At 39.6% G+C, this 27,222-nt stretch overlaps 1 protein-coding gene across 3 annotated transcripts in view; it reads right to left on the reverse strand.

Annotated features, from left to right (window-relative positions):
• Positions 1 to 12,956, reverse strand: part of htra3a (HtrA serine peptidase 3a) — a 72,034-nt gene extending 59,078 nt beyond the window's left edge. Inside the window, exons 1-2 of one of the 3 annotated variants that reach the window (XM_051928667.1) lie at positions 11,938 to 12,952; positions 4,118 to 4,217 (exon numbers count right to left, since the gene is read on the reverse strand). In XM_051928667.1, coding sequence (XP_051784627.1) covers positions 4,118 to 4,217; positions 11,938 to 12,346 — 509 coding nt within the window. In that variant the 5' untranslated portion in view covers positions 12,347 to 12,952. Of the gene's footprint in view, positions 1 to 4,117; positions 4,223 to 11,937 lie in introns of all 3 variants that reach the window. The other 2 variants (XM_051928668.1, XM_051928669.1) reach the window with 2 other exon arrangements.
• Between the last annotated feature and the right edge of the window lie 14,266 nt (positions 12,957 to 27,222).

Below are 27,222 nucleotides of genomic sequence, written 5' to 3' on the forward strand. Positions count from 1 at the left end.
AATTGACAAGACAGATAACTAATGAACAGACATAACTAAACACAAAAACAAAATACAAAAATTAAAAAACTAAATAAATACTTAATGCAAACCACAACTTAAAAAAAGAAGTTAACAAAAAAGTTTTCATGAACAAAACAATAGCAAAATAATACACAAAAAATAACAAAATAAACAAACAAGGATAAAAGAAACTAAAGCTGGGATTGAAACTCTGGCAAAACGTTAAAAAGACTGAAAATAAAATAGGGGGCTTCAGAAAAAACTCAGAATAAACACAAACAGCAAAAGAAAACCCTAGCTAGAAGATGGAGCATGCAGCAGACCTATTAGGCAGAAATTATACTTATTTTACCGCTTCTCACTACTAAGACATATAATCTAGAATTCACCACAGAACATTTTGCCTGTTACAGGGAAAAACAAGTTTAAAAATGAACATATGGTGCAATATTCTGATGCATCCGGGGAGCTTTGAATGTAGTGGAAAAGTAGTCTGTATTCCTGTTCTTAATGTTTTTTTAGTGTAACATAATGACTTATGAAGACATAATTAAGGAGCATATTCTTCCATTCATTTCTAGACAAGTTAAAGCAATACTCCATCCAAAAATATTTTTGACACATTTTATTTTGAAAATTCACTCAAGGTGTGTTTTTCACTTAATATGAACCCACATATAGTGATAATCCAGTATTCCACATTATCTCCTGTCCTCTACTGGCACTTTTAAGACAATTTTGAAAATCAGTGAATACTTATCAAAATGATTTTATTTATACAGCATGTTCTATTCACGATATGTCAATTAAAACAGAATTTTCACAACAACTTTTCCTTTAAGAAAAAGTATACAAATCTTTTAACAAATCGGTAAACTGGGTGCTGAGGTATTGCATGTGGAGAGATGGACAGATAGACAGACGGACATGATGACAACATTTTGTGCAAATACTGCTAAAATACATAACCCATAGGAATTTGTAAGAATTTTAATATTCCTCATCAATGGTCAGCAGAGGTTGAGGTAGCACTAGTATCTCACAGAGCTTCGATTCCAGTTGTATATAGGGCAGAGGTTCTTTCTGTGTGTAGTTCGTATGATCTCCTTCTATTTATATAGATTATCTCTCAGGTGCATGGTTTGTCCCAAAATGTTACAGACAAATAGTCTGGTTAGTTGCCTTACTAAAACCACACCAATGTGAGTTTGTGTGTCTGTGTGCCTATTATTAAGCACTCCTTGTATTATACTGGCACAGTGTCCTGGTTTATTTCTTTCGTGTATGTTGCTATCAAGATACAATAGGTTTCCTCTTCACTTTCTTGTTTTCCTATTATACATTATTAACAGAATTCAATTACAGATACAGTATATCTATCAGTATAATTTTCTTCACTGGTTTTAAGGACTCCCTGTATTGGACTATGGATAGATCCATATCCATATTACTAAACGAGAATGGTAAACCGGATGGACGCAGGGACATCCGGACATGGGCCGTGGACACAAAAGACGTACTGCGCAGGTGCCCCCACAAAACCCCCCTTCCAAGCAACGGAAACCGGATGGAAAGCAACATAAAATAAGAAATGAGGCGCCCATAGCACACAGAAAAAAGGAGTCAGACGCCGGCGCCGCACACAGCGCCGCACGAAGCCCATGGCACACGAAACGGAACACACACAAAGAAGAGTATTGAGACCCACGACACACAAAGCCCCCCTCCAGTAACTGAAATAAGAAATGAGGCGACGCGCCCTTAGAACACCAAAAAGAAAGGAGTCAGACGCAAGCGCCACATAGCACACGAAACGGTACGCACACAACGAAGAGGATTCAGACCCACGACACACAAACACCCCCTCCACTAACAGAGATAAAAAAAAGTGACGCAACGCGCCCCTAGCACACAAAAAAAGAAGTCAGACACAAGCGCCACACAAACCCATTGGACACGAAACGGGACAGACTAAGGACATAGCACACGAAACATACACAAAAAGGAGGATTCGGACCCACGACCACACTAACATAAATAAGAAATGAGACACAAAGCCCCATTACTGAACGAACCGTCCGTATTAAACATACGTCATCTGAACACATTCAAATTATGCAGCATAGGTCGATCTCATTACACTGATGCACTATTAACCGTTCAACCACAGAAAAGGCTCCATATTAACAGTGAGTGCGATCCTCCTTATTACTTATCCATATTTCTAACGCTGAAGAACAAACAAGTCATGAATTCACGATCACGGGTACAAAACGATACGGCTCGAGTGACGGGACCAAACACACGAACCCGCATGAAAAAAAACAATACACGTCGGCGCCTACAACGCGCTTCTGAAACCCCGGAAGAAAAAATGTCTCGGCTCCAAAAACGCAAAGCTCAACTAACACAGTTACAGAAATGAGCGCAGATGGACAGACACAATGAACGTAGACACATGCAGCGCGCGTCTCAAAGTACTGCATCGAAACAGGCAAGGGTTCAAAACGAAACACCTCGAGTCTCAGAGATACAAAAACGGCAGCGAAGGGACAAAATAAATAAACGCAGACGTCTACAACGCACATCTGAAATGCCGGAAAACAAGCAGGCAAGGCTCCAAAAAGAGAAAGCTCGACTAACCGACATACAAACACGGGCAAGGCTCAATACAAACAATGAACGCCGTAAACTGCAACGGGCTTCTCACACAGCACAGGCAAATCGATTACAGCTCCAGAATAGCACGTCCCAAATCCTGCACATACAACGACGCGCCTCTCAAACGGCACAGACAAAAGATACACGTCAAGGACATCAACGACAGACACCTGCTAAACGATTGCGCCAGTTAGCTGACAACGCGTTCAATAATGAGTCCACTATTCATGAAAATTCATTGGGGTTAATGAATGTCATTTGCAATCATTGTCATTCACTTAACTTCCCTGAAGAAACAACTGGCAATACAAGTAATGAATTTACACGTTGTTGTCAAAAGGGTCAAATTAGACTGCCTCCTTTACATTCATATCCTGCATATCTACAGAAGCTTCTAACTAACGAAGTATTTGAAAGTAAAAACTTTATGAACTGCATTAGATCCTACAATAGTTAATTTGCTTTTGCATCTAATGGCATCCAGTCACTTACTCAACACCATTGATAAACTTCTACAAACGTTGATGAATAATAATATTCCCTTTGGAGGAAAGGTACTTTTATTAGGAGGAGATTTTACACAGTGCTTAGCTATTGTTCCACATGCCATGCGCTCGGCTATTCTTCAGTCCACCTTAAAATACGCAGACAATTGGCATTGCTTTCAAAAGAGTTACGGAGATATTTGGAACAGCAATCTCATTACACCAAATACCCCTTTTAACACAACGAACTATATTATGTCCAAAAAATATTAATGTTGATCACATTTATAACCAGGTCATTTCATTACTTCCTGGAGAGGCACAGCTCTTTCTAAGCTCTGACAAAGTTGACTCTGATGACGACAATGACCATCTTAATTTCCCCTTAGAATATTTGAACACTATTAACCCAGCCGGATTACCACAACACAATCTTAGCCTTAAAAACGGAACAATAATCATGCTATTAAGAAACCTTAACACTAAACAGGGTTTATGCAATGGTACACGTTTAGTCGTCAACACCATGCCACACAATGTTATTGAAGTAAAACTTCTTACAGGATCACATGCTCACAATACTGTTCTAATTCCTAGAATTGACCTTACAGGTTCTGACCTGGAATTACCTTTTACACTTAAACGGCGACAGTTCCCCATTAAACCTGCCTTTGCCATGACCATCAACAAATCACAAGGACAAACCATGGACAAAGTTGGCATCTACCTCTCTGAGCCTGTTTTTGGACATGGACAACTTTATTTGCTTCCTATATGCGTCATCTACACCTTCACACTATGCTATATCTCATTCATACATCACGCTCTTTGTAATTTCACAACACCAGGGGTTGGTGAGCGAAGCGAGCAGGGGGTGGAGCCCCTTAGTACAGTTAGAAAACACAAAAGAAACAAAGTAGTTTCTCCTCTCTTGTACATACTCAAAATTTTTTTCAAGAGTAAATTACCTTAAAAAGAGTTCAATATGCACAACTGCTGGAGCAATCTTCTCCACCACATCTGCAATGAAATTAAACTTATACCTTGGGCTGTTTGGGTGTTGAGGACCTATACTAGCAGAAAAAAATATATATGTTAGTAAACACATTTTCAAATTTATATGTACAAAATAAAGAGGAAATCATCCAGTAACATACATGGACACCAATCTATATACAATCTATATACAATACAATCTGCGGTGGGTTGGCACCCTGCCCGGGATTGGTTCCTGCCTTGTGCCCTGTGTTGGCTGGGATTGGCTCCAGCAGACCCCCGTGACCCTGTGTTTGGATTCAGCGGGTTGGAAAATGGATGGATGGATGGATACAATACAATCTATATTAGTATATAAGGTGAATCACTTTCTGTCTAAATAGTTAAAAGACAGCAGACATTATTTTATTACTTTCTATTACTTGTCTAAAAATGACAAACTAAAGACTTTCAGAAGGGTTTGACCGACTGGATCTACTCCATTTAATGAATAATAACAAAATTTAAAGGGAATTGTTCACGGACTGTGAGCTACTACAAGGTTTTATCAGGAATTTAATATGGTCAGGATTATAATAAAATGAACAAATCAGTAACTAATTTTCATTAACCATGCGTATGTGAGACACTCATACCTACATGGAGTTGGGCAAAATCTTTGATGTTAAACAGCATGAAGTAAGAAAACGTTAAATAAATTCTTGTTTTATTTTTGGAATGCTGAACATCACAATTACATATTACTCAATTAAACCAATACTAATAACATAACAGTCCAACAATTTGCTTTAAAATCAGTCCAGAGAAAATCCAAGAACAGAAATACTGGTAGCAACCTGGATCAATTTAGGAACAGGCATTTTTCAAAGAAATCAAGTTCAGCAACACCTTAGTTCAACAACGGCTTAAAAATATGTAACAGTTCTTTTGAGAACAAGTAACCAAAGTCTATTTAATAGATTTATATTTTGTGTAAATGGTGGTACAACATACTTGTGCAGGACAATAAGCACAATGATGAAAGGGCATGGCAACAAATGTACAACAGAAAAAAGAGCACAGTGACAAATGCACACTTCAATAAATTCTCCTCTGTAATTATTTTTCCACAATAATACCTCCTATAAAAGCAACAGTGCAAACATATTAGTATATTATAATTGCCTTTTATTTTATTAAATGAGAAAACCTGCATTTTAAAAGGAATTTTATTTCCATTTCTGAGGACAAGTGCCAAATGAAGATTCAAGGAATTCAACAAAGTACAGGTGGGTGTTTAGAGTTGACTTAAATGTCTATCAAAGCTTTGCAATAGACTTATATTTCCATGTAACAGAAACTACAAAACCTTAATAAAGGAGTGTGTTGCAAAGTTTGGGGACAGAAGACTTTAGTTATTTGTTGAATTTGTGTGGATTAGGCAGTGTAAACAGATACTATATTGTAGGAATGTTGCTGTTGACCACTTTTTAATTTAATAACAGAATTTTATAGATGATTCTGCATCTGACGGGAAGGAAATAATGATGAGCCAACTGGTGTGCTCAGTGACCTTGGCTTTTGGTTTGAAACCAGCACTCAGTAAGCTGCTCTTTGAACATGTTTTACAAATTTTAATGTAAAAAATCACTTAACCCAGAATTACAGTAAACCAGAAAAGTTGTGAAAAACATCTGAAAAAGTATTAAAAAAGCTGAAACAGGTTAACTTAAATGTTTTCTTTTAATCTATAAAATGTTCTCATTCCTTAACGTACTAATGCACTGCATGTGGTTAGTTCTCAATGTGTAGCCAGTGCTGCTGGGACAAACTCTGCCTGAGATCCTAAACTGGATTTAAAACAATCTTCTTTTTATGCATTTATGTATGTCACTAGCTTTTGACTTCTCCTGTCAGCATTTTTCTTTTTTTTTTATTTTCCTCATATGTGTTGATATTGTGCCTTTCCACTTGTTCAATTAATCTTTTATGTTTTTTCTTTTTTTGTTTTCATTAGGGTTGGGGCTTCTTATTATATGAGCTACTCTGCACACATGACAATACTACTACTTCTACTAGTACTATTACTATTGCTACTACTACCTAATCCATTTATTGAAGTTTGCAGAGGCCACACTAGGACACCTTTGAATGAAAACCCTGTTATTAAGTGACATTAATACGTTATTTTGCTCTACTATACACAATGATTCATGTGTAATTCGCTGAATGCTGTATGTCTCCTCTGGATTTATGGTCCAAATCTGTTAATCCACCAAAGAAATGCTAATGTCATTCCTCGGGTTTTTGTTTTCCATACCCATTTCATCCCAGACAGGGTCATGGTTTGCCAGACTATACTCAGAAATTTTATAATATTAAATTTCAAGGAGGATTTTCCAAGTGAGTGAAAGAAAAAACAGTGCACTTCCCAAAAGAAATTACAGTTTGTTACATTTCACCAATGCCCCATGTACAATTTTAGTGTTGCTGGCTGTTACCTGGGGTTTGCAAATTCAAGACTTTCAACAAATGCATCCTTTATGGTAGAGTGAAAAGGAAGATATCCTGGCTGAAAGAAATATATATCTTTGTTCACAAAGTATCTGCAAAATGTGCCTAGAGGATACTGTAGATATGTGGGCAAAGTTCTTGTGGTCAGATGAAACTGAAGTGAAATATTCTGTCTGAATACCACACAAAATTAGGTACAGCACGCCAGCAGGAATATGACAACACACTGTAAAGTATGGACATGATAGTTTTATGTGATGAGGATGCCTTACAACAGCAGGGCTAGCAAAACTGTTCAAACTTCAGAGCAATTTGAATTCAGTCCAATGTACTAAATAAATAAAGAAATAAAATAATATGCTTGCACCTTAATGCGTGAAAAACATAACTAAGTAAGAAATCTGCATTTTTACAGAGCAACATTCCAAAGCACAGTTCCACAGCAAAACTGCAGATCCATAAAACAGTTTAGCAGATAACATTGCAGTTCCATCATAACTGTTTGGCAATATTGTTGACCCATTATCTTTTTTGAACATAACTTGAGAAATATTGCAAGGAGTAATTTGACAATGTTGCTCCATTGTGATGTGCAGAATTAATAGACAAATCCAAAATGATGAATGGCTGTTATAGTTGGTGGAAGTGAATCAATAAAGCATTGACCCAAGTATACGAATACTCAACAAAGGTAACATTTCAGATATTGTATTTATATTAATTAATTATTTAGTATGTTCTTAATTGGAAGACCTTTGTGAATAATATGCATCTCAAATATGAAACTCCCCAGTTTAATTCCTCAAATACCCTGGCTGTGATAGTTTAAAATGGGAATGAAAGAACTGAAGCATCTTCAAAGCACTGCATCTTTTTCAGTATCTTGCACGTGGACCATAAAATCCATTTTTGCAATGATGAAGATTACTCTGGGTAGGAATGTACACAGTATTGTTCTTCAGAGTGGATGGGTTTTGGGAATAAATGTGGAGTGGGATGTCCACTCTGTGTAGTCTGAACATACCATATGTCTTTCTATGAACAATTCTTAGAGATTTGTTGCACATTTCAAGGAGGTACTATTAGGCTATATTTCTCTCATTTGAGAACCACATTAAAGTGCACACATGTTCTTCAATCAATTTACTTTCAGACCTACTCAACTCAGTTCAGGCACAAAGGAGGACCTACCCTTATTAGCACACCAGAAACCTGCAGAAGACATACATAATGACACAGGGTTAGCACATTTGTGTTTTGTTATAAATGATGTCTTATGTGAGAGTATGCCATTTAGAGGTTTATAACTACATTAAAATGGAAGGATGGTGGTTGTTTCAACCTACCTAAGCACTTAATAGCAGTTTAATTTATGTGAATGTACAGGCTGTTAATTTAATGAGTTTTAAGAAGATTTACTGCTGCTTCCACATTCACTTTATACAATACTGATGCAAACATCAATATGATTCTCTGAAAACTGCCCAAAGCAGGACTGACACATGATCCTGCTCACCATTATACTATAGCCATTGGACAGGCAGCAAAATTGTGGCACATTAGCTTTTGTAACTTTTACAGTAATTATTTCTAATCTGAAAAACTGTGCTAGTCCTTAGAAGCAAATCATATTTAACTCTTGTTTCTCTTTTTTGCCTTGTATTTTCATTACTCACACTCCACAGATCATACAATAAATGATTACACTGTATGTCCTTGTGTGAAAAATATGCAAGACCCTGGCCTTCTGAAGGCAAATTAAAAAAAACATGAAAATAAGGGACTTTCCTTTAACCCTTTTTGTCAGTGGTATTTTAATAAGATATTCATTGCTGATCTACAACTTTACAATATTTCACAGCACATGATCATATAAGGGCGGCACGGGGGCGTAGTGGGTAGCGCTGCTGCCTCGCAGTTAAGAGACCCGGGTTCGCGTCCCGGGTCCTCCCTGCGTGGAGTATGCATGTTCTCCCCGTGTCTGCGTGGGTTTCCTCCGGGTACTCCAGTTTCCTCCCACAGTCCAAAGACATGCAGGTTAGGTGCATTGGTGATTCTAAATTGTCCCTAGTGCGTGCTTGGTGTGTGTGTGTGCCCTGCGGTGGGCTGGCGCCCTGCCCAGGGTTTGTTTCCTGCCTTGCGCCTGCCTTGTGAGCATTTAAAAGAAGTGCTATGCTTTCAGTTAATACAGGTTGCTTCTACTGTGACTTCAAGATTGAGTAAAAAATGAGGCAGGGGAGAGTTCTTAAATCTGTCATTGATGCACGCTATAATTCATTAGATGTCCATTCCATCATGTGACTAAGATTGACTCCCTTGATGCACAACGCAAAACTACTTGGCAGACATCTGTATCCTCCTATTACATACTTTTCAGCTGTGTTTAGTCAGCATTCTAACAGCAGGTCTTTATTCTTTTCAGTTGGGGGAGGCTTAGCCAGATTTTTTAAAGTTAGTTTGTTTATACTATGCATCACTGAAATTCATTCACTTAATATTGGTTCAAAAGAGAACTACATTTCAGAATTATATTTCTTCAACTGTATTAAATACTCTTGAACTATTTCATCTGAAAAAAACAAATATTACATTTTATCCTGCACTGGTCATGTCTCTCTGTAAAAGCTCATAAAATGCAAAGTTTATTGTGAATTGTATGAAGGCTTCAACACAGTACACGAGAGAAATATGAATAAACAATAAACATATCATGCACTGCACCATTATCAATGTCTGGCCAAAAGCTGTAAAATCTGGCATATAGCCCTTTTTCTTATTAAAAAATAGGCTACTGTACACAAAGAGTGCAAAGAGAAAATATAACTAGAATATAACATACATAGGCTTGACAAGTACATGTTATTTTCAAATTATTCACTTTAATTTTGAAAGTATGTTACTTTATCTGTTCATCCATCCATTTTCTAACCTCCTTGCCCAGTCCAAGATCACAAGCAGCCAGCACTAACGTTGGGTGTAAGGTGGATACCAACATTAGCCAGAGCATCAGTTCATTTAGATTAAACTTCATTAATTTCAGGTGAACTTCAGATGCATACAGCAGCAGAAACATAAAAAACAAGGATACAGTTCATATTCTCAGGACAAATAATACAGGCAATCAATAAATCAATCAATAAAGTTCAGCCTACACACACACTCCACTCTCATTTACACCAGCCAGCTCAAAGCTGCTATGAGATGTTGGAAGAAAACAGGAGTATGCAGGAAAAATCTAATTCAGAAACAGGAAGAATGTGGAAACACCAGACAGGCCTGGAACTTAGCCTGAGACTGTAGACTTGTGAGGCAGTAGTATTTCTGGGTTACATTAGCTTTCTGTAATTAACTGAATGTACTGCATTTTATTTTTTTAAATTTATTTTATTGATAATATTGCAAAACTGCCACCATAATTTATTACTGAATATGCTCTTTCTGATACACCTGTGAATCTCCTTTAGACCTAATGTTTTAGTTGCTGCAGGATTCTTTAATCTGTGATAGTTTACTTTGACCTTTTATCCACATCCTTTCAGAGTTTAGTATATCATCTAAGGAACAGTACATTTGTTTCAAAGAACACTGTTTTACACATCATTTTGGAAATAACATTACGGTGATCCCTGTACAAGGAAAAAGTAATGGTATGTTCAAAGTATATGATGTCTATTACACATCTAACAGTTCATTTATTTAACATTTTCAATCACAGGGCCATGAGAGATGGCAAGTTATGATTGGCACTTGACTTGGTTAAGTTATTTATTTTATCGAGTAGAACACTTTTTCTTTGCATTTATAACATTGTGAACAGATGCAAAAATGACTATACGGAGGGTGGAGGATTAACAACTGTTTTTAGTATAAATGTTAGGCTAGTTTTCAGAATGTGCTTGGTGAGCAATGTTTAGTTAACAGTGAACCATGTACCACAGATTCCTTTGTCTAGATTTTGCTAACAAAGTAATACCAAACACATGACATGCTCTTCACATATTAACAAACCCTATTAATAAATCAACAACACACTTTATATTATTGATCCTACTTTGGCCTAGGACTACATCAGCTCAGTCAGCATTCATTAGACCTTCCTTATTTTGCTTCATTGTGGAAAACAATGATGATAATAATAATAATAATAATTACATTTATATAGAGCTTCTCTAGTTAATCAAAGCACTTTACATTGATAGAGGGGAGTCACTTCAATCATCACCAACTTATTTCTGTTCCAGCATTTTCACTCAAAATTCATATTTCAAACCTATGACTTTTTGTTTCACTGCAAATGCCAAAGGACATTTTCACTCATTGTTAAAGGCTGAAAGCACTTTTATTAGCAATAAGTAGATGTGGTTGTTTTACGTAGACTTCACAAATAGTCTCAATTTCAATCTGCATTTTTATTAGCAATAAGTAGATGTGGTTGTTTTACGTAGACATCAAAAGTAGTTTCATAATCAATCTTTGCCAGGATCCAAGGAAGGACCTAATATATTTTTACGAACTAGTGACAAACTTACAATTATGTATTGTATAATAGATACTTTTAGTGAATACATGTTGTGACTATCTATCTACAGTATCTTATAACATGTTCCTTTACATCTATCCATCTTTCAGCCATATTGATCATTTTACATCACCTATATATTTTGTCATATAGTACCACTCATCCTATAATGCCCTCTACATGTAACTATCTCTAGCATATACCGCCTTTTACATCTGTCATCCATCCATCCATCTATTTTCCAACCTCCTGAATCCGAACGCAGGGTTACGGGGGTCTGCTGGTGCCAATCTCAGCCAACACTGGGCGCAAGGCAGGAAACCAATCCCGGTCAGGTCGCCAACCCACCGCAGGACGCGCACGCACACACACACACACACACACACACACACCCAGCACACACTTGGGCCAATTTAGAATCGCCAATCCACCTAACCTGCATGTCTTTGGACTGTGGGAGGAAACCCACCCTGACACGGGGAGAGCATGCAAACTCCACGCAGGGAGGACCCGTGAAGCGAACCCAGGGCTCCTTACTGCGAGGCAGTGCATCTGCCATATTGTGCCTTTTATAGTGTCTACATCTATGTCTATCTTGTTAATATAAAGGAGTATCAAAGCATTCATTTAAATACCCAAAAATAAATTAACCGATCCAAAGCCAATAATGGTAATAGCAAGGTACAAACAAGCGCTTTGTTGTACCCGACATCCCCCCTACTTTTATTAACCTTGAACTGTATGCCGGCCCTGGACGAACGCCCCCATTTTTGCTCATACCTGATTCGCAAGCTCCTTTCTGGACCTGGATAACCGCCGGCAGTCCCTGCTGCAAAGCTTTCCTGCTCACCGCTTTCAGCTGGCAGATGTTCCCGTAGGTCTTGCCGTCGTTCCCACACACTTTGTGGCTGTGTTTGCACTGGCAGACGCCCTTTCCAAAGCGCTTGCCGCCGGGGTGTTTGCACTCCAAGCCGTCTCCGCACGGTAAATCGTCTTTGCGCCCGCAGGGTTCGCCTTCGCCCTGGGCACATACCAGACAGCAGTTGCAGCGGTCGGGCACGTAGCCACTGGGACAGCTGGGACTTGGGCAACGGCTCACGTCGCACCGCTCGGGACACTTGGGCGCCGGTTCAGCTCGGCTTAACTGACGGAAGGAGAGCAGAAGTGCCCCGACGATTAAAACCTGCATTTCGACGCCGAGCAGAAGTTACCACTTTAAGTATGCTTTTCAGATAAAGCCACTTAAATTCGTCGCTTTAAGTAGTACGTTATGCTTTAAAAAAGCTTAACGTGCACAGTAAGCCGTTAGCAGAATTTGGGAAAGAACGGTCGGCCGCGGATACCGCTTTGCGCTTCAGCTGGCTTTACGCAAACAAGCTCATTCCAGGCTGAGACACGTCTGTGTGGGCACATGAGGTAGTGAACTTCCTCGAAATAAAGATAAACATTTACTTGGAAGTTAAGAAAACGAACGCTTCGGGCACAAAATGAGAACTTCCGTAAATTTATGGGAATAACGGTATTTGTACAGCTTTATTCCTCTGTTGTAGAATTCGCAGCATCTTCTCGAGGTCAACAAGAAGATGCGGCTTTACATGTTTCTCTCTCCCCCTTGTAATGAGGAAGAGTCGCGTGTGGAAAGAAGGAGGAGAAAAGAGCCAGAGACGAACACGATACCGGTGACGTAAGTGGATTTTTGGTTCCCCGTGGAGCCGCCAACAGTCCAAGTGAGCCGTAGAATTCAGTTATTTGACTTCAGTGTTACTCCTTGTAATAATATAACATTCTCAAACCCAATTAATCTAGTTTAGAGTCGCGGGTTCCGGTCCATGGAAGGACCGATTCAGGCACAGACCACAGGGATCACTATGGAATCTCAGTTCACTTTCACAGCATGTCTTTGAGGATGTAGGAGAAAGCCCGAGAGTCCAGAAAACAACACAAAGGCATCTAGAGAACGTGCAAACTTCTAAAAGCTTCATGCCTCAGTTGTATAAAGCAATTCAAGGATTTACTTAGTAAGCTTTAAAATAAAATGTTGTGGGTTATATCTGTGTACCCAATGGGTGTTGTAATGATTAGCAGTTCTTTCTCAAAAGCTCCATGAAACTGAATTCAAATCCAATCTCATTTGCTCTTTTTATGATATTTGTATGTTTTCAATGAGGCATTTTTTTCCCCTCAGTGTATTTTGGTTTTCATCCTGGAAGTTCATTCATGGTTGTTTGCTGCCTTGCACCAGATGCAGCCAGGTTAAGGCTCTAGCCCCTCCATGACCCTGAATTGAGTTGAGCAGGTTCAGTAATGAGATATATACATATACTGTACAGTGCATCCAGAAAGTATTCACAACGCATCTCTTTTTCCACCTTTTGTTATGTTACAGCCTTATTCCAAAATGGATTAAATTCATTTTTTTCCTCAGAATTCTGCACACAACACCCCATAATGACAATGTGAAAAAAGTTTACTTGAGGTTTTTGCAAATTTATTAAAAATAAAAAAACTGAGAAATCACATGTACATAAGTATTCACAGCCTTTGCTCAATACTTTGTCGATGCACCTTTGGCAGCAATTACAGCCTCAAGTCTTGTTGAATATGATGCCACAAGCTTGGCACACCTATCCTTGGTCAGTTTCGCCCATTTCTCTTTGCAGCACCTCTCAAGCTCCATCTGGTTGGATGAGAAGCGTCGGTGCACAGCCATTTTAAGATCTCTCCAGAGATGTTCAATCGGATTGAAGTCTGGGCTCTGGCTGGGCCACTCAAGGACATTCACAGAGTTGTCCTGAAGCCACTCCTTTGATATCTTGGCTGTGTGCTTAGGGTCGTTTTCCTGCTGAAAGATGAACAGTCGCCCCAGTCTGAGGTCAAGAGCGCTCTGCAGCAGGTTTTCATCAAGGATGTCTCTGTACATTGCTGCAGTCATCTTTCCCTTTATCCTGACTAGTCTCCCAGTTCTTGCCACTGAAAAACATCCCCACAGCATGATGCTGCCACCACCATGCTTCATTCACTGTAGGGATGGTGCCAGGTTTCCTCCAAACGTGACGCCTGGCATTCACACCAAAGAGTTCAATCTTTGTCTCATCAGACCAGAGAATTTTCTTTCTCATGATCTGAGAGTCCTTCAGGTGCCTTTTGGCAAACTCCAGGCGGGCTGCCATGTGCCTTTTACTAAGGAGTGGCTTCTGTCTGGCCACTCTACCATACAGGCCTGATTGGTGGATTGCTGCAGAAATGGTTGTCCTTCTGGAAGGTTCTCCTCTCTCCACAGAGGACCTCTGGAGCTCTGACAGAGTGACCATCGGGTTCTTGGTCACCTCCCTGACTAAGGCCCTTCTCCCCCGATCGCACAGTTTAGATGGCCGGCCAGCTCTAGGAAGAGTCCTGGTGGTTTCAAACTTCTTCCACTTATGGATGATGGAGGCCACTGTGCTCATTGGGATCTTCAAAGCAGCAGAAATTTTTCTGTAACCTTCCCCAGATATGTGCCTCGAGACATTCCTGTCTCGGAGGTCTACAGACAATTCCTTTGACTTCATGCTTGGTTTGTGCTCTGACATGAACTGTCAACTGTGGGACCTTATATAGACAAGTGTGTGCCTTTCCAAATCATGTCCAGTCAACTGAATTTACCATAGGTGGACTCCAATTAAGCTGCAGAAACATCTCATGGATGATCAGGGGAAACAGGATGCACCTGAGCTCACTTCCGAGCTTCACGGCAAAGGCAGTGAATACTTATGTACATGTGCTTTCTCAATTTTTTTATTTTTAATAAATTTGCAAAAACCTCAAGTAAACTTTTTTCACGTTGTCATTATGGGGTGTTGTGTGTAGAATTCTGAGGAAAAAAATGAATTTAATCCATTTTGGAATAAGGCTGTAACATAACAAAATGTGGAAAAAGTGATGCACTGTGAATACTTTCCGGATGCACTGTATATATACATATACATATATATGGTGCGCTATAAAGGGGGCCGCCTCACTCCATTCAGGGAGCCAGAGTTGGGAGGTGGTGGACAAAGCTTGCGGGAGGAGGAGTGGAGGTGGACAAGAGACAGAAGAGAGAGAAAAGAAGAAGAAAGAGGCTTTGTGTTGGTGCTTATTGTACTGTGCTGTATAAGGTGGGAAATGAGGGAAAAATGTTCATCCATCCATCCATTTTCCAACCCGCTGAATCCGAACACAGGGTCACGGGGGTCTGCTGGAGCCATTCCCAGCCAACACAGGGCACAAGGCAGGAACCAATCCCGGGCAGGGTGCCAACCCACCGCAGGGGAAAAATGTTTCCCATGCTTAATAAAGGTGTGTTGTGTGCTGGACTTTGGGTTCTGTGTCTATTGTGTCCAGGTTTGGACAGTTGTACACCCCCTGGTGTCCGCAATATATATAAATATATGTATATATATATATATGTAGTTGTGCACAATGTGTAAAATGTACTGGTTCACTTACACATAGAGTAGAACACAGTTTCATTCATACCCAGCATCAGACAAAGCCTTAGGCACTGTATGTGCCAAATTAGCCATTGCATAAGGAATCATTAGAGAGCAAAACATAAACACTAACTTTGCAATTGACTCAATCAGACACTTAGCATGACGATAAAATATTAGGCACATCATTCACTAATAATTTTAAAGTATAATATTCTCTGTCGAAACAACAACTGATGAAGCAAGGTGTAAACCAAGATCTGAATGCATATTCATTCATACAGCAGGGAGGGAAGGTACTATACCAACATTAATTCATCTGTATAGTGTCTTAACTCTGACTGACAAGAAGTTCCTTTTAATAATTCTGGTGTGTATCTGAGAGGGGTTTGTTGTTGATCATAATATGTCATGTCATTTTCTTACCTGGTTAATTCAGACCTTGGTATTGGGGGTTTGGAGCATATCCCAGGTAGCACAGGGCACCAGGCAGGAACAATTCCTGGACAGGGTGTCAGTCCATTACAGGGCGAATACAAACACACTCACACCAAAGCCAATTTAGCATCACTATTCACTATTTTGCATGTCTTTGGACAGTGGGATGAAACCACAGCACCCAGAGGAAACCCACATAGACATGTGGAGAACATGCAAACTCCAGTCAGGTAGGACCCAGGACACAAACCCAGGCCAACTTACTGCAAGTCAGCAATGCTGTGCCACCATGGCCCTGGTCATAGTATAATTTAATTTATTGACTGGTAGAAAAATAAAATACTGTAAAATATATAGAGAGAATGAATTGTTGGATGGATTTTCGTCATAAGTCATAGACTAAGATTCGTAACATTGGAGTGTTTTATCTGTTCTATATGTACAAAGCAAGTGTTTGACAAGCTCATTAACTGTTTTTGTTTTAGTTATCATGAAAAGCAGATTATGGCGACAAGGCAGTACATTCTGAACTGGGAAACACAGTATAGAGGGCAATGAAAGGAAAGCAGTCATTGTGTGTTAATTCTTGGCTTATTACTACAAAACAGTTCATTATGGAAGTTCACTTTTGGTCATTTTTTTAATGCCAGAGCGATATTCAAGATGGCAGTTCTATTCTTATGAAACTTTCCATTTATTATTTAAAATTATATTAAGCTGAACAGAAAATGCAGAACTCTGCACTTTTATTTTTACTTAAAATAGTCTAACTACTTTGAGGCTATTGGTAATAGAATAAAAAAAAAACAATCTAGAGTATGTTATTCTCTATTGTTTTATCTACATAGTCCTTTTAACCCAAATTTAGGGGGTGTATCCTATTCTGAACGAATAGTAAATTTATTGAACCATGTTTATCCATCCAATCATTTTCTAACTTGCCCTGCAGTTACTGGGTTCAAGATAGTAATCAAGCTTGGGCAAGGTACCAGTCCATCACAAGCCTACTCACATATGCAGTATACTTACACAGAGCCTTAGAATTTATTTTTGTAATATTTAGAAAAACACTTGATTCACATATTTTGGATATTTATTTATAGTAGTAATCAGTGTAAAAAATATTACATACAGTAATTTGTGAAGAACACTGAAAGGTGTGCAGGGAATTTTATTGATTTGGTGTTTTAAAGTATGTTTATAACACATACTTTGTATTGATTATTTATAAAACATACAGTGCTTAAATAAATAACCAAGGAAAACTTTCTCTTAAATACATGCTTAATTCATGTTCTCTGGTAAGGGAGTGAGTTGTGTTAAAAGTTGTGTAAAGATGTAAAAAAAAGAAGTAGTTTATTTACTTTGTCAGAGCCATGTGCATACATTTGAAAATTTGTTTTAAGTTATTTCTAGCTTTATTTAACTTAACAGAAAGATCTGGAAGCAGTTACCTAATGTGTTTATTAAAGTCAAAGTAAGGCTGTGTCATTGACTTGGCATTGATACGTAAATAAATACATTTGATCTTTCTCTAAGGACATCCTTTTTTCTTTTAAGAGTAGAACTTCGTCTGCCCAAACTAATATTTCAAAACTTTTTATTTTTAGTTTTGTTTAAAAAACAATTTAAATTAGAGACAAAAACAGCAGGGTGAGTAGGGTGTGGGATTTTTTTTTTATAGTAATTACCAAAAAACATACTTTCCTTTCATATATTTAACATTATTATCCATCCATCCATCCATCCTCTTCCGCTTATCCGAGGTTGGGTCGCGGGGACAGCAGCTTGAGCAGAGATGCCCAGACTTCCCTCTCCCCGGCCACTTCTTCTAGCTCTTCCGGGAGAATCCCGAGGCGTTCCCAGGCCAGCCGGGAGACATAGTCCCTCCAGCGTGTCCTGGGTCTTCCCCGGGGTCTCCTCCCGGTTGGACGTGCCCGGAACACCTCACCAGGGAGGCGTCCAGGAGGCATCCTGATCAGATGCCCGAGCCACCTCATCTGACTCCTCTCGATGCGGAGGAGCAGCGGCTCTACTCTGAGCCCCTCCTGGATGACTGAGCTTCTCACCCTATCTTTAAGGGAGAGCCCAGACACCCTGCGGAGGAAACTCATTTCAGCCGCTTGTATTCGCGATCTCGTTCTTTCGGTCACTACCCATAGCTCATGACCATAGGTGAGGGTAGGAACATAGATCGACCGGTAAATTGAGAGCTTTGCCTTATGGCTTAGCTCCTTTTTCACCACGACAGACCGATGCAGAGCCCGCATCACTGCGGACGCCGCACCGATCCGCCTGTCGATCTCACGCTCCATTCTTCCCTCACTCGTGAACAAGACCCCAACATACTTGAACTCCTCCACTTGAGGCAGGATCTCGCTCCCAACCCTGAGAGGGCACTCCACCCTTTTCCGGCTGAGGACCATGGTCTCGGATTTGGAGGTGCTGATTCCCATCCCAGCCGCTTCACACTCAGCTGCGAACTGATCCAGAGAGAGCTGAAGATCACGGCCTGATGAAGCAAACAGGACAACATCATCTGCAAAAAGCAGTGACCCAATCCTGAGTCCACCAAACTGGACCCCCTCAACACCCTGGCTGCGCCTAGAAATTCTGTCCATAAAAGTTATGAACAGAATCGGTGACAATGGGCAGCCTTGGCGGAGTCCAACTCTCACTGGAAACGGGTTCGACTTACTGCCGGCAATGCGGACCAAGCTCTGACACCGGTTGTACAGGGACCGAACCGCCCTTATCAGGGGGTCCGGTACTCCATACTCCCAGAGCACCCCCCACAGGATTCCCCGAGGGACACGGTCGAACGCCTTTTCCAAGTCCACAAAACACATGTAGACTGGTTGGGCGAACTCCCATGCACCCTCCAGGACCCTGCTAAGGGTGTAGAGCTGGTCCACTGTTCCGCGACCAGGATGAAAACCACACTGTTCCTCCTGAATCCGAGGTTCGACTATCCGACGGACCCTCTTCTCCAGAACCCCCGAATAGACTTTTCGAGGGAGGCTGAGGAGTGTGATCCCTCTGTAGTTGGAACACACCCTCCAGTCCCCCTTCTTAAATAGGGGGACCACCACCCCGGTCTGCCAATCCAGAGGCACTGTCCCTGATGTCCATGCGATGTTGTAGAGACGTATCAACCAAGACAGCCCTACAACATCCAGAGCCTTTAGGAACTCCGGGCGTATCTCATCCACCCCCGGGGCCCTGCCACCAAGGAGTTTTTTGACCACCTCGGTGATCTCAGTCCCAGAGATTGGGGAGCCCACCTCCAAGTCCCCAGGCTCCGCTTCCTCATTGGAAGGCATGTTATTGGGATTGAGGAGGTCTTCGAAGTACTCCCCCCACCGACCCACAACGTCCCGAGTCGAGGTCAGCAGCACACCATCCCCACCATATGCAGTGTTGACACTGCACTGCTTCCCCCTCCTGAGACGCCGGACGGTGGACCAGAATCTCCTCGAAGCCGTCCCAAAGTCGTTCTCCATGGCCTCCCCAAACTCCTCCCATGCCCGAGTTTTTGCCTCAGCAACCAACGAAGCCGCATTTCGCTTGGCCTGCCAGTACCTATTAGCTGCCTCCAGAGTCCCACAGGACAAAAGGGACTGGTAGGACTCCTTCTTCAGCTTGACGGCATCCCTCACCGCCGGTGTCCACCAACGGGTTCGGGGATTGCCGCCACGACAGGCACCGACCACCTTACGGCCACAGCTCTGGTCAGCCGCCTCAACAATAGAGGCACGGAACATGGCCCATTCGGACTCAATGTCCCCCACCTCCCTCGGGACATGGTCAAAGTTCTGCCGGAGGTGGGAGTTGAAGCTACTTCTGACAGGGGGCTCTGCCAGACGTTCCCAGCAGACCCTTACAACACGTTTGGGCCTACCAGGCCTGACCGGCATCCTCCCCCACCATCGAAGCCAACTCACCACCAGGTGGTGATCAGTTGATAGCTCCGCCCCTCTCTTCACCCGAGTGTCCAAGACATGTGGCCGCAAGTCCGACGACACGACCACAAAGTCGATCATCGAACTGAGGCCTAGGGTGTCCTGGTGCCACGTGCACATATGAACACCCCTATGCTTGAACATGGTGTTCGTTATGGACAATCCGTGACGAGCACAGAAGTCCAATAACAAAACACCACTTGGGTTCAGATCGGGGGGGCCATTCCTCCCAATCACGCCCTTCCAGGTCTCACTGTCATTGCCCACATGAGCATTGAAGTCTCCCAGCAGTACAAGGGAGTCCCCAGAAGGTATGCCCTCTAGCACCCCATCCAGGGACTCCAAAAAGGGTGGGTACTCCGAACTGCTGTTCGGTGCATACGCACAAACAACAGTTAGGACCCGTCCCCCCACCCGAAGGCGGAGGGAGGCTACCCTCTCGTCTACTGGGGTAAACCCCAATGTACAGGCTCCAAGTCGGGGGGCAATAAGTATACCCACACCCGCTCAGCGCCTCTCACCGGGGGCAACTCCAGAGTGGTAGAGAGTCCAGCCCCTCTCAAGGAGATTGGTTCCAGAGTCCAAGCTGTGCGTTGAGGTGAGCCCGACTATATCTAGCCGGAACCTCTCAACCTCACGCACAAGCTCAGGCTCCTTCCCCTTCAGAGAGGTGACATTCCACGTCCCAAGAGCCAGCTTCTGTAGCCGAGGATCGGACCGCCAAGGTCCCCGCCTTCGGCCACTACCCAACTCACACTGCACCCGACCTCCTTGGCCCCTCCCATAGGTGGTGAGCCCATGGGAAGGGGGACCCATGTTGCCTCTTCGGGCTGTGCCCGGCCGAGACCCATGGGTGCAATCCCGGCCACCAGGCGCTCGCCATCGAGCCCCACCTCCAGGCCTGGCTCCAGAGGGGGGCCCCGGTGACCCGCGTCCGGGTGAGGGAAAACGGCGTCCAAATTTTTTATTCGTCATAGGAGGTTTGTATAACCGCTCTTTGTCTCATCCCTCACCTAGGACCAGTTTGCCTTGGGTGGCCCTACCAGGGGCATAAAGCCCCAGACAACAGAGCCCCTAGGATCATTGGGACACGCAAACCCCTCCACCACGGTAAGGTGGCGGTTATTATAATAATTATTATTATTATTATTGTTATTATTATTATTATTGTACTTAGACATAAAAGCTTAACAAAGGCCTACTTCATATATCTTAGAGAGCATTAAGGAATTCTTGCCAAATTCTGAAAAGTCTTTGAATGCTTTCTCACTAAGAAAATGTAATCTTTTCTACTTTTAAATTAAAAAGACATGATTTTCCCACTGAATAATGGAGGTTAGATTAGGATTCTTTCCACTGAGTAAGATAAGATGGCTAGTGAACAGTGTATTGTAATATATACTGTATTAATACATTTTTTTCTTGACAGAGTGTTGTCTTATCTGGTATTACTCCAAATAATGTTGTTGAATGATTTGTAATAAATGAAAATCAAAACTTATCTGTCAAATAACAAAACATTTCATCCCAGTATCATCTGGATGTTGGGCATTCTCAAAATATATGTCCTAGCAAGGCAGACGCTTGATAATATTTTGGATAATCTGTGACTAGTTAGATATTTTCAATGTATGATTTTTAACCAAATTGCACTATGCTTGGTAAAAACAGATGATGTGTGTGTCTTGTTGATTGCTGATTTACATTTATCATCTGATTTTCTAATTAAAAGCACCCATTCCCATCATTTCGTAAGTGTCTTCTAGGGATGAACTCTTTAAGACAAGTTGGTAGAGTATGGAAGTGCTTCCTATATCTTTATCAGTGTTAGACAGTATAGTTTCCAACATGGATATTCATGAATGATTCAACAGGTTGGGTGAGTTTCATTTATCCGTTTTTAACATGTGCATAATAAAAGTAGTGTGCTTCTGGAAGATTGTATTTGAGGCAAAATTGTTTAAATGATGCAAGCAGATTATAACACAAGTAATGCCAATGAGTTAAATACTGTATACATTAAGGATGGTTAGAACAGAGATTATCATGCACCAGAGCCATTTTCAATAGCAGCTTGGCTTTAAAATAATTCTCACATTGGTAGCATATTTAAAGAAAATGTTGCACCACTGCATTACTGGTAAATCAGCAGTAGGTAGTAAGTGGAGGAACGCACAGAAAGGCACATAGTGAAGAGTTTGAATAGAATTTAGTTTCCATGGTTAGCCAAACAGATATAGGTGTGTAACTTTCTGATTCCTTCCATTGACATGACCTTCTAAAAAATGAGAAATTTACAGTGGCTTCTCTACATTTGGGGCAAGTGCCACCCATTCCCAGTATATGGCACAGTTTTGTAAAAATTAAATAAGTAGTAAACACATTTCAGTAATTTAATGTATTGTTAAAATGTTTATTAGCAAACTTAGCTTAGTCATCTTAATAATTTTTTCCAATTTCCTTGATATGGTCGATGTGATTTCCTTTGTCGGAAAATATTTCTGTTTCAGTTCTCTGAAATATTCTTTGTGCCTTGTGCTTGGGAAAGCCCTTCAACCCGACAGTGTTTTTATACATATGCAGTCTGGACTTTTTAGTTCCACCTTGGGGAATGAACTATAGAGCCCTTTCTAACAGCCATTGTTTAGAATTTTATGCCACATTAAAATAATTTATCAGCATTATCATGCATCACTTTGATTATTTAAATACAATATGATTTAGCACTTTGCTGATTAAACAAGACTAAAAATTTAATGTTTACGACCACATTGGTCTGAAGAATTAGTAATTATTTAAGAATGAAATTAAAAAGATCATTTAATGAGGAGTGGTTCAAGAGGAAAACCTGGCTTACCGTTGCTTTTTGTGTCTTCATTTTGGAGGGGAATCTATCATAATTGAAATATCTTTTAATGCTATCCTTTGGTAGTTGTACTGTATGACAAAATAATATGCTCATAGATCTTCATTTTCTTTTATTGTTTACAACATTATTTAGCTGACATTTATTTCCACAGGTGCTGATAGCTTAATACATTATGAAATGCATTGTCTCTCCATCATGTGAGGTCTTCTTGCTCAGTTGCCATGGATCCATCCATCTGAGAAGATCGTTCCTCCCCCAAACTATGCGACTCTTCAATGCCACCCGGGGGGGGTAAACGTTAACATTATTCAAAGTTATTGTCTGTTTTTACCAACATTTTTATTACTCTTTAATTTAATATTGTTTTTTTGTATAAGTATGCTGCTGCTGGAGTAAGTGAATTTCCCCTTGGGATTAATAAAGTATCTATCTATCTATCTATCTATCTATCTATCTATCTATCTATCTATCTATCTATCTATCTATCTATCTATCTATCTATCTATCTATCTATCTATCTATCTATCTATCTATCTATCTATCTATCTAGCTCCAAAATCAAAAAAGTCAATTATTCGTTCTGTGATTGTAGCAGGGATTACTTTTAAAGGGTAAAGTCAGAGTAGTCTAGAGTTGAAAGGTTTGTGTTCTGAGAATGTTACAGGCAAAATTAACTTGTAGTTAAAGACAAAGTAAGAGTCAAAAGGCAGAAGCAACACCCTGAAAACAAATCGCTCTAGAATGTAATTTTCCTCACTGTACAAAAAAATGGTATGAATACTATGTATCTAAGCATCCAACTTACTATTTTCAAGATGGGTACTGTGACCAGACTAACATGCCCCCAGTGAAATTACATGCAGGCACACATTTGGACTATGCTTCTTAACATCAGGTCTCATCACAGCATCCTACAAAAGGGCGGCATGGGATGATGCAACAAACAATTAAAGAAGTAGTGAAAAATTAAATAATAAAAAAAAGTCAAAGAAGAAACCATTATTAACTTTGCTGAATTGGACAGTTATAGTAATTATATTAATAATACTGGTACAGAAAATCACTGTATAATTTTCTGTTTGATCCTTAATGTATTTTTAATATTTCTTTATCATTACCACCATTTTTCCTGTAATGCTGAAACTGTAAACTATATCTGTAACTTAATTATATGATATAAAAACATCTTTTTTATTTTGATCTACTGTATTACTCTGTCCTATGTTAATTGACTAGATTAAAGGTACAGAGTAATCTCAGAAAAATGCAACAGACTGAACAATACCACAGACATAGTAAGAATCACAAATGATCAAAGTCCGAATTTGGCAACAAATCTAAGAAAATCAGGTATTTTTTAGCTTAACAACATAATGCTCTGTTTAAAGTACAAAAAATGTTATTTTTTGCCAGGAGAAGCTAAGAGTTTTTTCTCTAAAACTTTCATGTATTCTTCATCTAAAAAGTAAGAAAGACACCCAAAGTCAGATGTTGAAAATTGAAATGTGCTCAAGAAGGCAAGCGGTAAGTTTACATAGAGGGAAGTGGGAGACTGGAACAATAAATCCACTCATGTTGTCCAAGCAGACAGCCTGCTGTCTTTGAAAATATGACTTGACGAGATTTCGGGATAGCTTAGCTAGTGAATCAAGCCAGATGTTTTGCATACTCACCTCATTTCTGTAAACCTTTTTATTAGGGATTGACACACAGAAATTTGTGGTCTCCTTTTAGTTTTACAGGGTTGTTTCATTAATTATTTTTGCTTTTATTCGTCCATCATATTTAATTCTTAACACCAATAAATGCATAAACATTAATTGATGAAAGTTGGCAGAAAAAAAGAGTCGTTTGGTAGGCTCTATTTGTATTCATTTTCTGTTTGTGCTTGGAGGCTTCATGTATTTAAGCCAAGGGCCCATGACTAGCTTGTTGATGGAGTTGAAGTCCAAACTAAAGTCTTGAACAGCATTCTCACACAAGTATTCCTTGCTAGCTGGCTAGTATGCTATGAGTGTGTAAATTGTGCTATCTTTTGATGGGTTTGTGAAGCAGGCAGCTGTTCAAAGCAGTGCATAATGATCATGTCTATACCTGTTGAGAGAATATGAGTGTTTAATAAAGCATGTAGTATCAGGACCACGTACAATACTGCTAACTGCTATAACTGAGAAAGTTCAGTTGCTCATCACAGATCTTTCTGACTTCAAAAAAATAATAAAAAGAGCTATAGAATTATAAAATTAATAAATGGTTGTCAACAAAATTAATAAATATTTTCAATCTGTTTCCAAAAGGGTAACGATAAAATACTTCTCTCCATTTTCTTTTATCAGGTGGAATTACAATAGCTGTAAACAGTCCTTACTTGGGTTTTAATGCTTGTGATGCAAACTTCCTTTCACTGACTTATCTTCCTAAAATCATTTCAGTCTACTTGTATGCTTTGTCTTCATGCTTTACGTATTAAAGGAATGTGTGCTGTGCATCACAGTAAAAGTATGAAAACAATTCACAATTCTATAGATTTCATCTTCTTTAAAAGAAAACATATTTTACTTATATTATGGTCCCTATTTATATTATTATGTTATAACTTTAAACATGTTACTGATAAAGCCACAATAATCTCTATAACAGAGACTATCTGGAATTCACATAAACAATTTTATGAGCAATAAAAATAAATGAAAACCTTACAGTAATGATTATCTACACACATGTACTGTTAAACATTATGATTTTATTATGTGCACAGGTTTATTTAGTTTATAATCTGAAGCCACTAAATGGAATTTGAGCATTAAAAGAGACATAACAATGATGTGGCCCTAACCTATAGACTAAATTTGCATTTAAAGTAATATGGTATTAGAATTACATTTCATAGTTCAATAAAGACTAAGATTTACTTCTGTGATTTATTCTAGATAGTAGGTTATATTTTTCACAAATAAAAATATTCTGCACAATGTTATTGCTAAAAGCCTGAGTGTAATACATTCATAATCCAGGCTTTACTAAACTGACCTCATCACCATTTCAGAATCACTTTCAAGCCTGTACTGCTGATTCTTTCAAAAGCTTTGTTCATTCCCCTGCTCCTGAGCCTTTGTGATTCTCTCTCTCTCACTCTCTCTCCCTCTCTCTTTCTCTGTCTCTCGCTGAATGCTTTTGTTCCCTTGTTTGTATGCAATGTTTATTTGCTGTATTACATTTAAAAATCATATTCTACCTTTATACATTTTAGCCACACATACTTGGCCACTATGCTGTTATTGTGCTTTTAACACTAATTTTTTTTCAGAGGATATGTTTCAGAATGTTAGTTGTTTGCTTTTAAACAGAAATATTTTAAATAAAGACTGGTATGAAAGGTGCCATTTAAAATAAATCCAAATTAATAGATTAACAGCATTATTTCCTTATGAAATAATTTAATTATATTCAGTGGTGTCTAATCATTAAAATGTTAACTTTTCATTTAGCTCTGCAAAGATTATTTTCACAAATATAGAATATTTAAAAAGTGAAGGTTTATGTATTTTTCCATTTATAACAGCAATCACTGAATGCATCAGATTGTATTGTCAATAAGAGTATTTTAGTAGGACCCTTATATGAGCTTAAGCTTTTTTTCACGCTTCTGAATTTGTGTAACATAAATAAATGACTTTGCACATCATTTATGGAAAGGCAACAAATAAAGTATTGTTTGCAAAAGCACCAGCTCTTTCAGTGCCAGTGGAGATTAACAGTAGCGCCACTGAGAACCAACACTTCATTCTGAGCTATTTCTGATTTTTGTTGGCTAAGTCAGTGTTTATTTAGCACATTCGGGGCCACATTCACATACGGTTATTGCATGGGTGAATTTTTCAAATTATTACAGTCAGTGTAGAGGCTGTGAGTGAGGTGACTGCAATGAATCGTTTGTGTCATCAATCTGAAATTACATTAAGATAAACTATAAGTGACTGAGAACGTGTTTTTGATGTGAGATGAATCCTGTGGAAAACCCAAGTCTACTACAGCCTTCAATGGTATTATTAATTCTGCAAAAAATCTCACTAAAGTAAACAGAGTATAGAAGTCACACACAATGTTGTAGATATCAAACAATGGCTAGCCAATTCACCCTGCTATAATTCCCTTTAGCGTTCAATTCATAGCAGGACACAAGTTGTTTCAGATACCGTACATTAACCTTGAAGACAAAGCTATAGTCTATAGAAGAAGATCTCAATGTGTGAATATTGTGTGACCGAATGAAACTAACTAATTGTCTAGTCTAGTGTTCTGCAGTACTTAAAGAGATAAAGGAATCTAAACACAAATCCAGGCA

Source organism: Erpetoichthys calabaricus, chromosome 5 (assembly GCF_900747795.2).
Source record: "Erpetoichthys calabaricus chromosome 5, fErpCal1.3, whole genome shotgun sequence".
In the NCBI taxonomy this organism is placed as follows: Eukaryota; Metazoa; Chordata; class Cladistia; order Polypteriformes; family Polypteridae; genus Erpetoichthys; species Erpetoichthys calabaricus.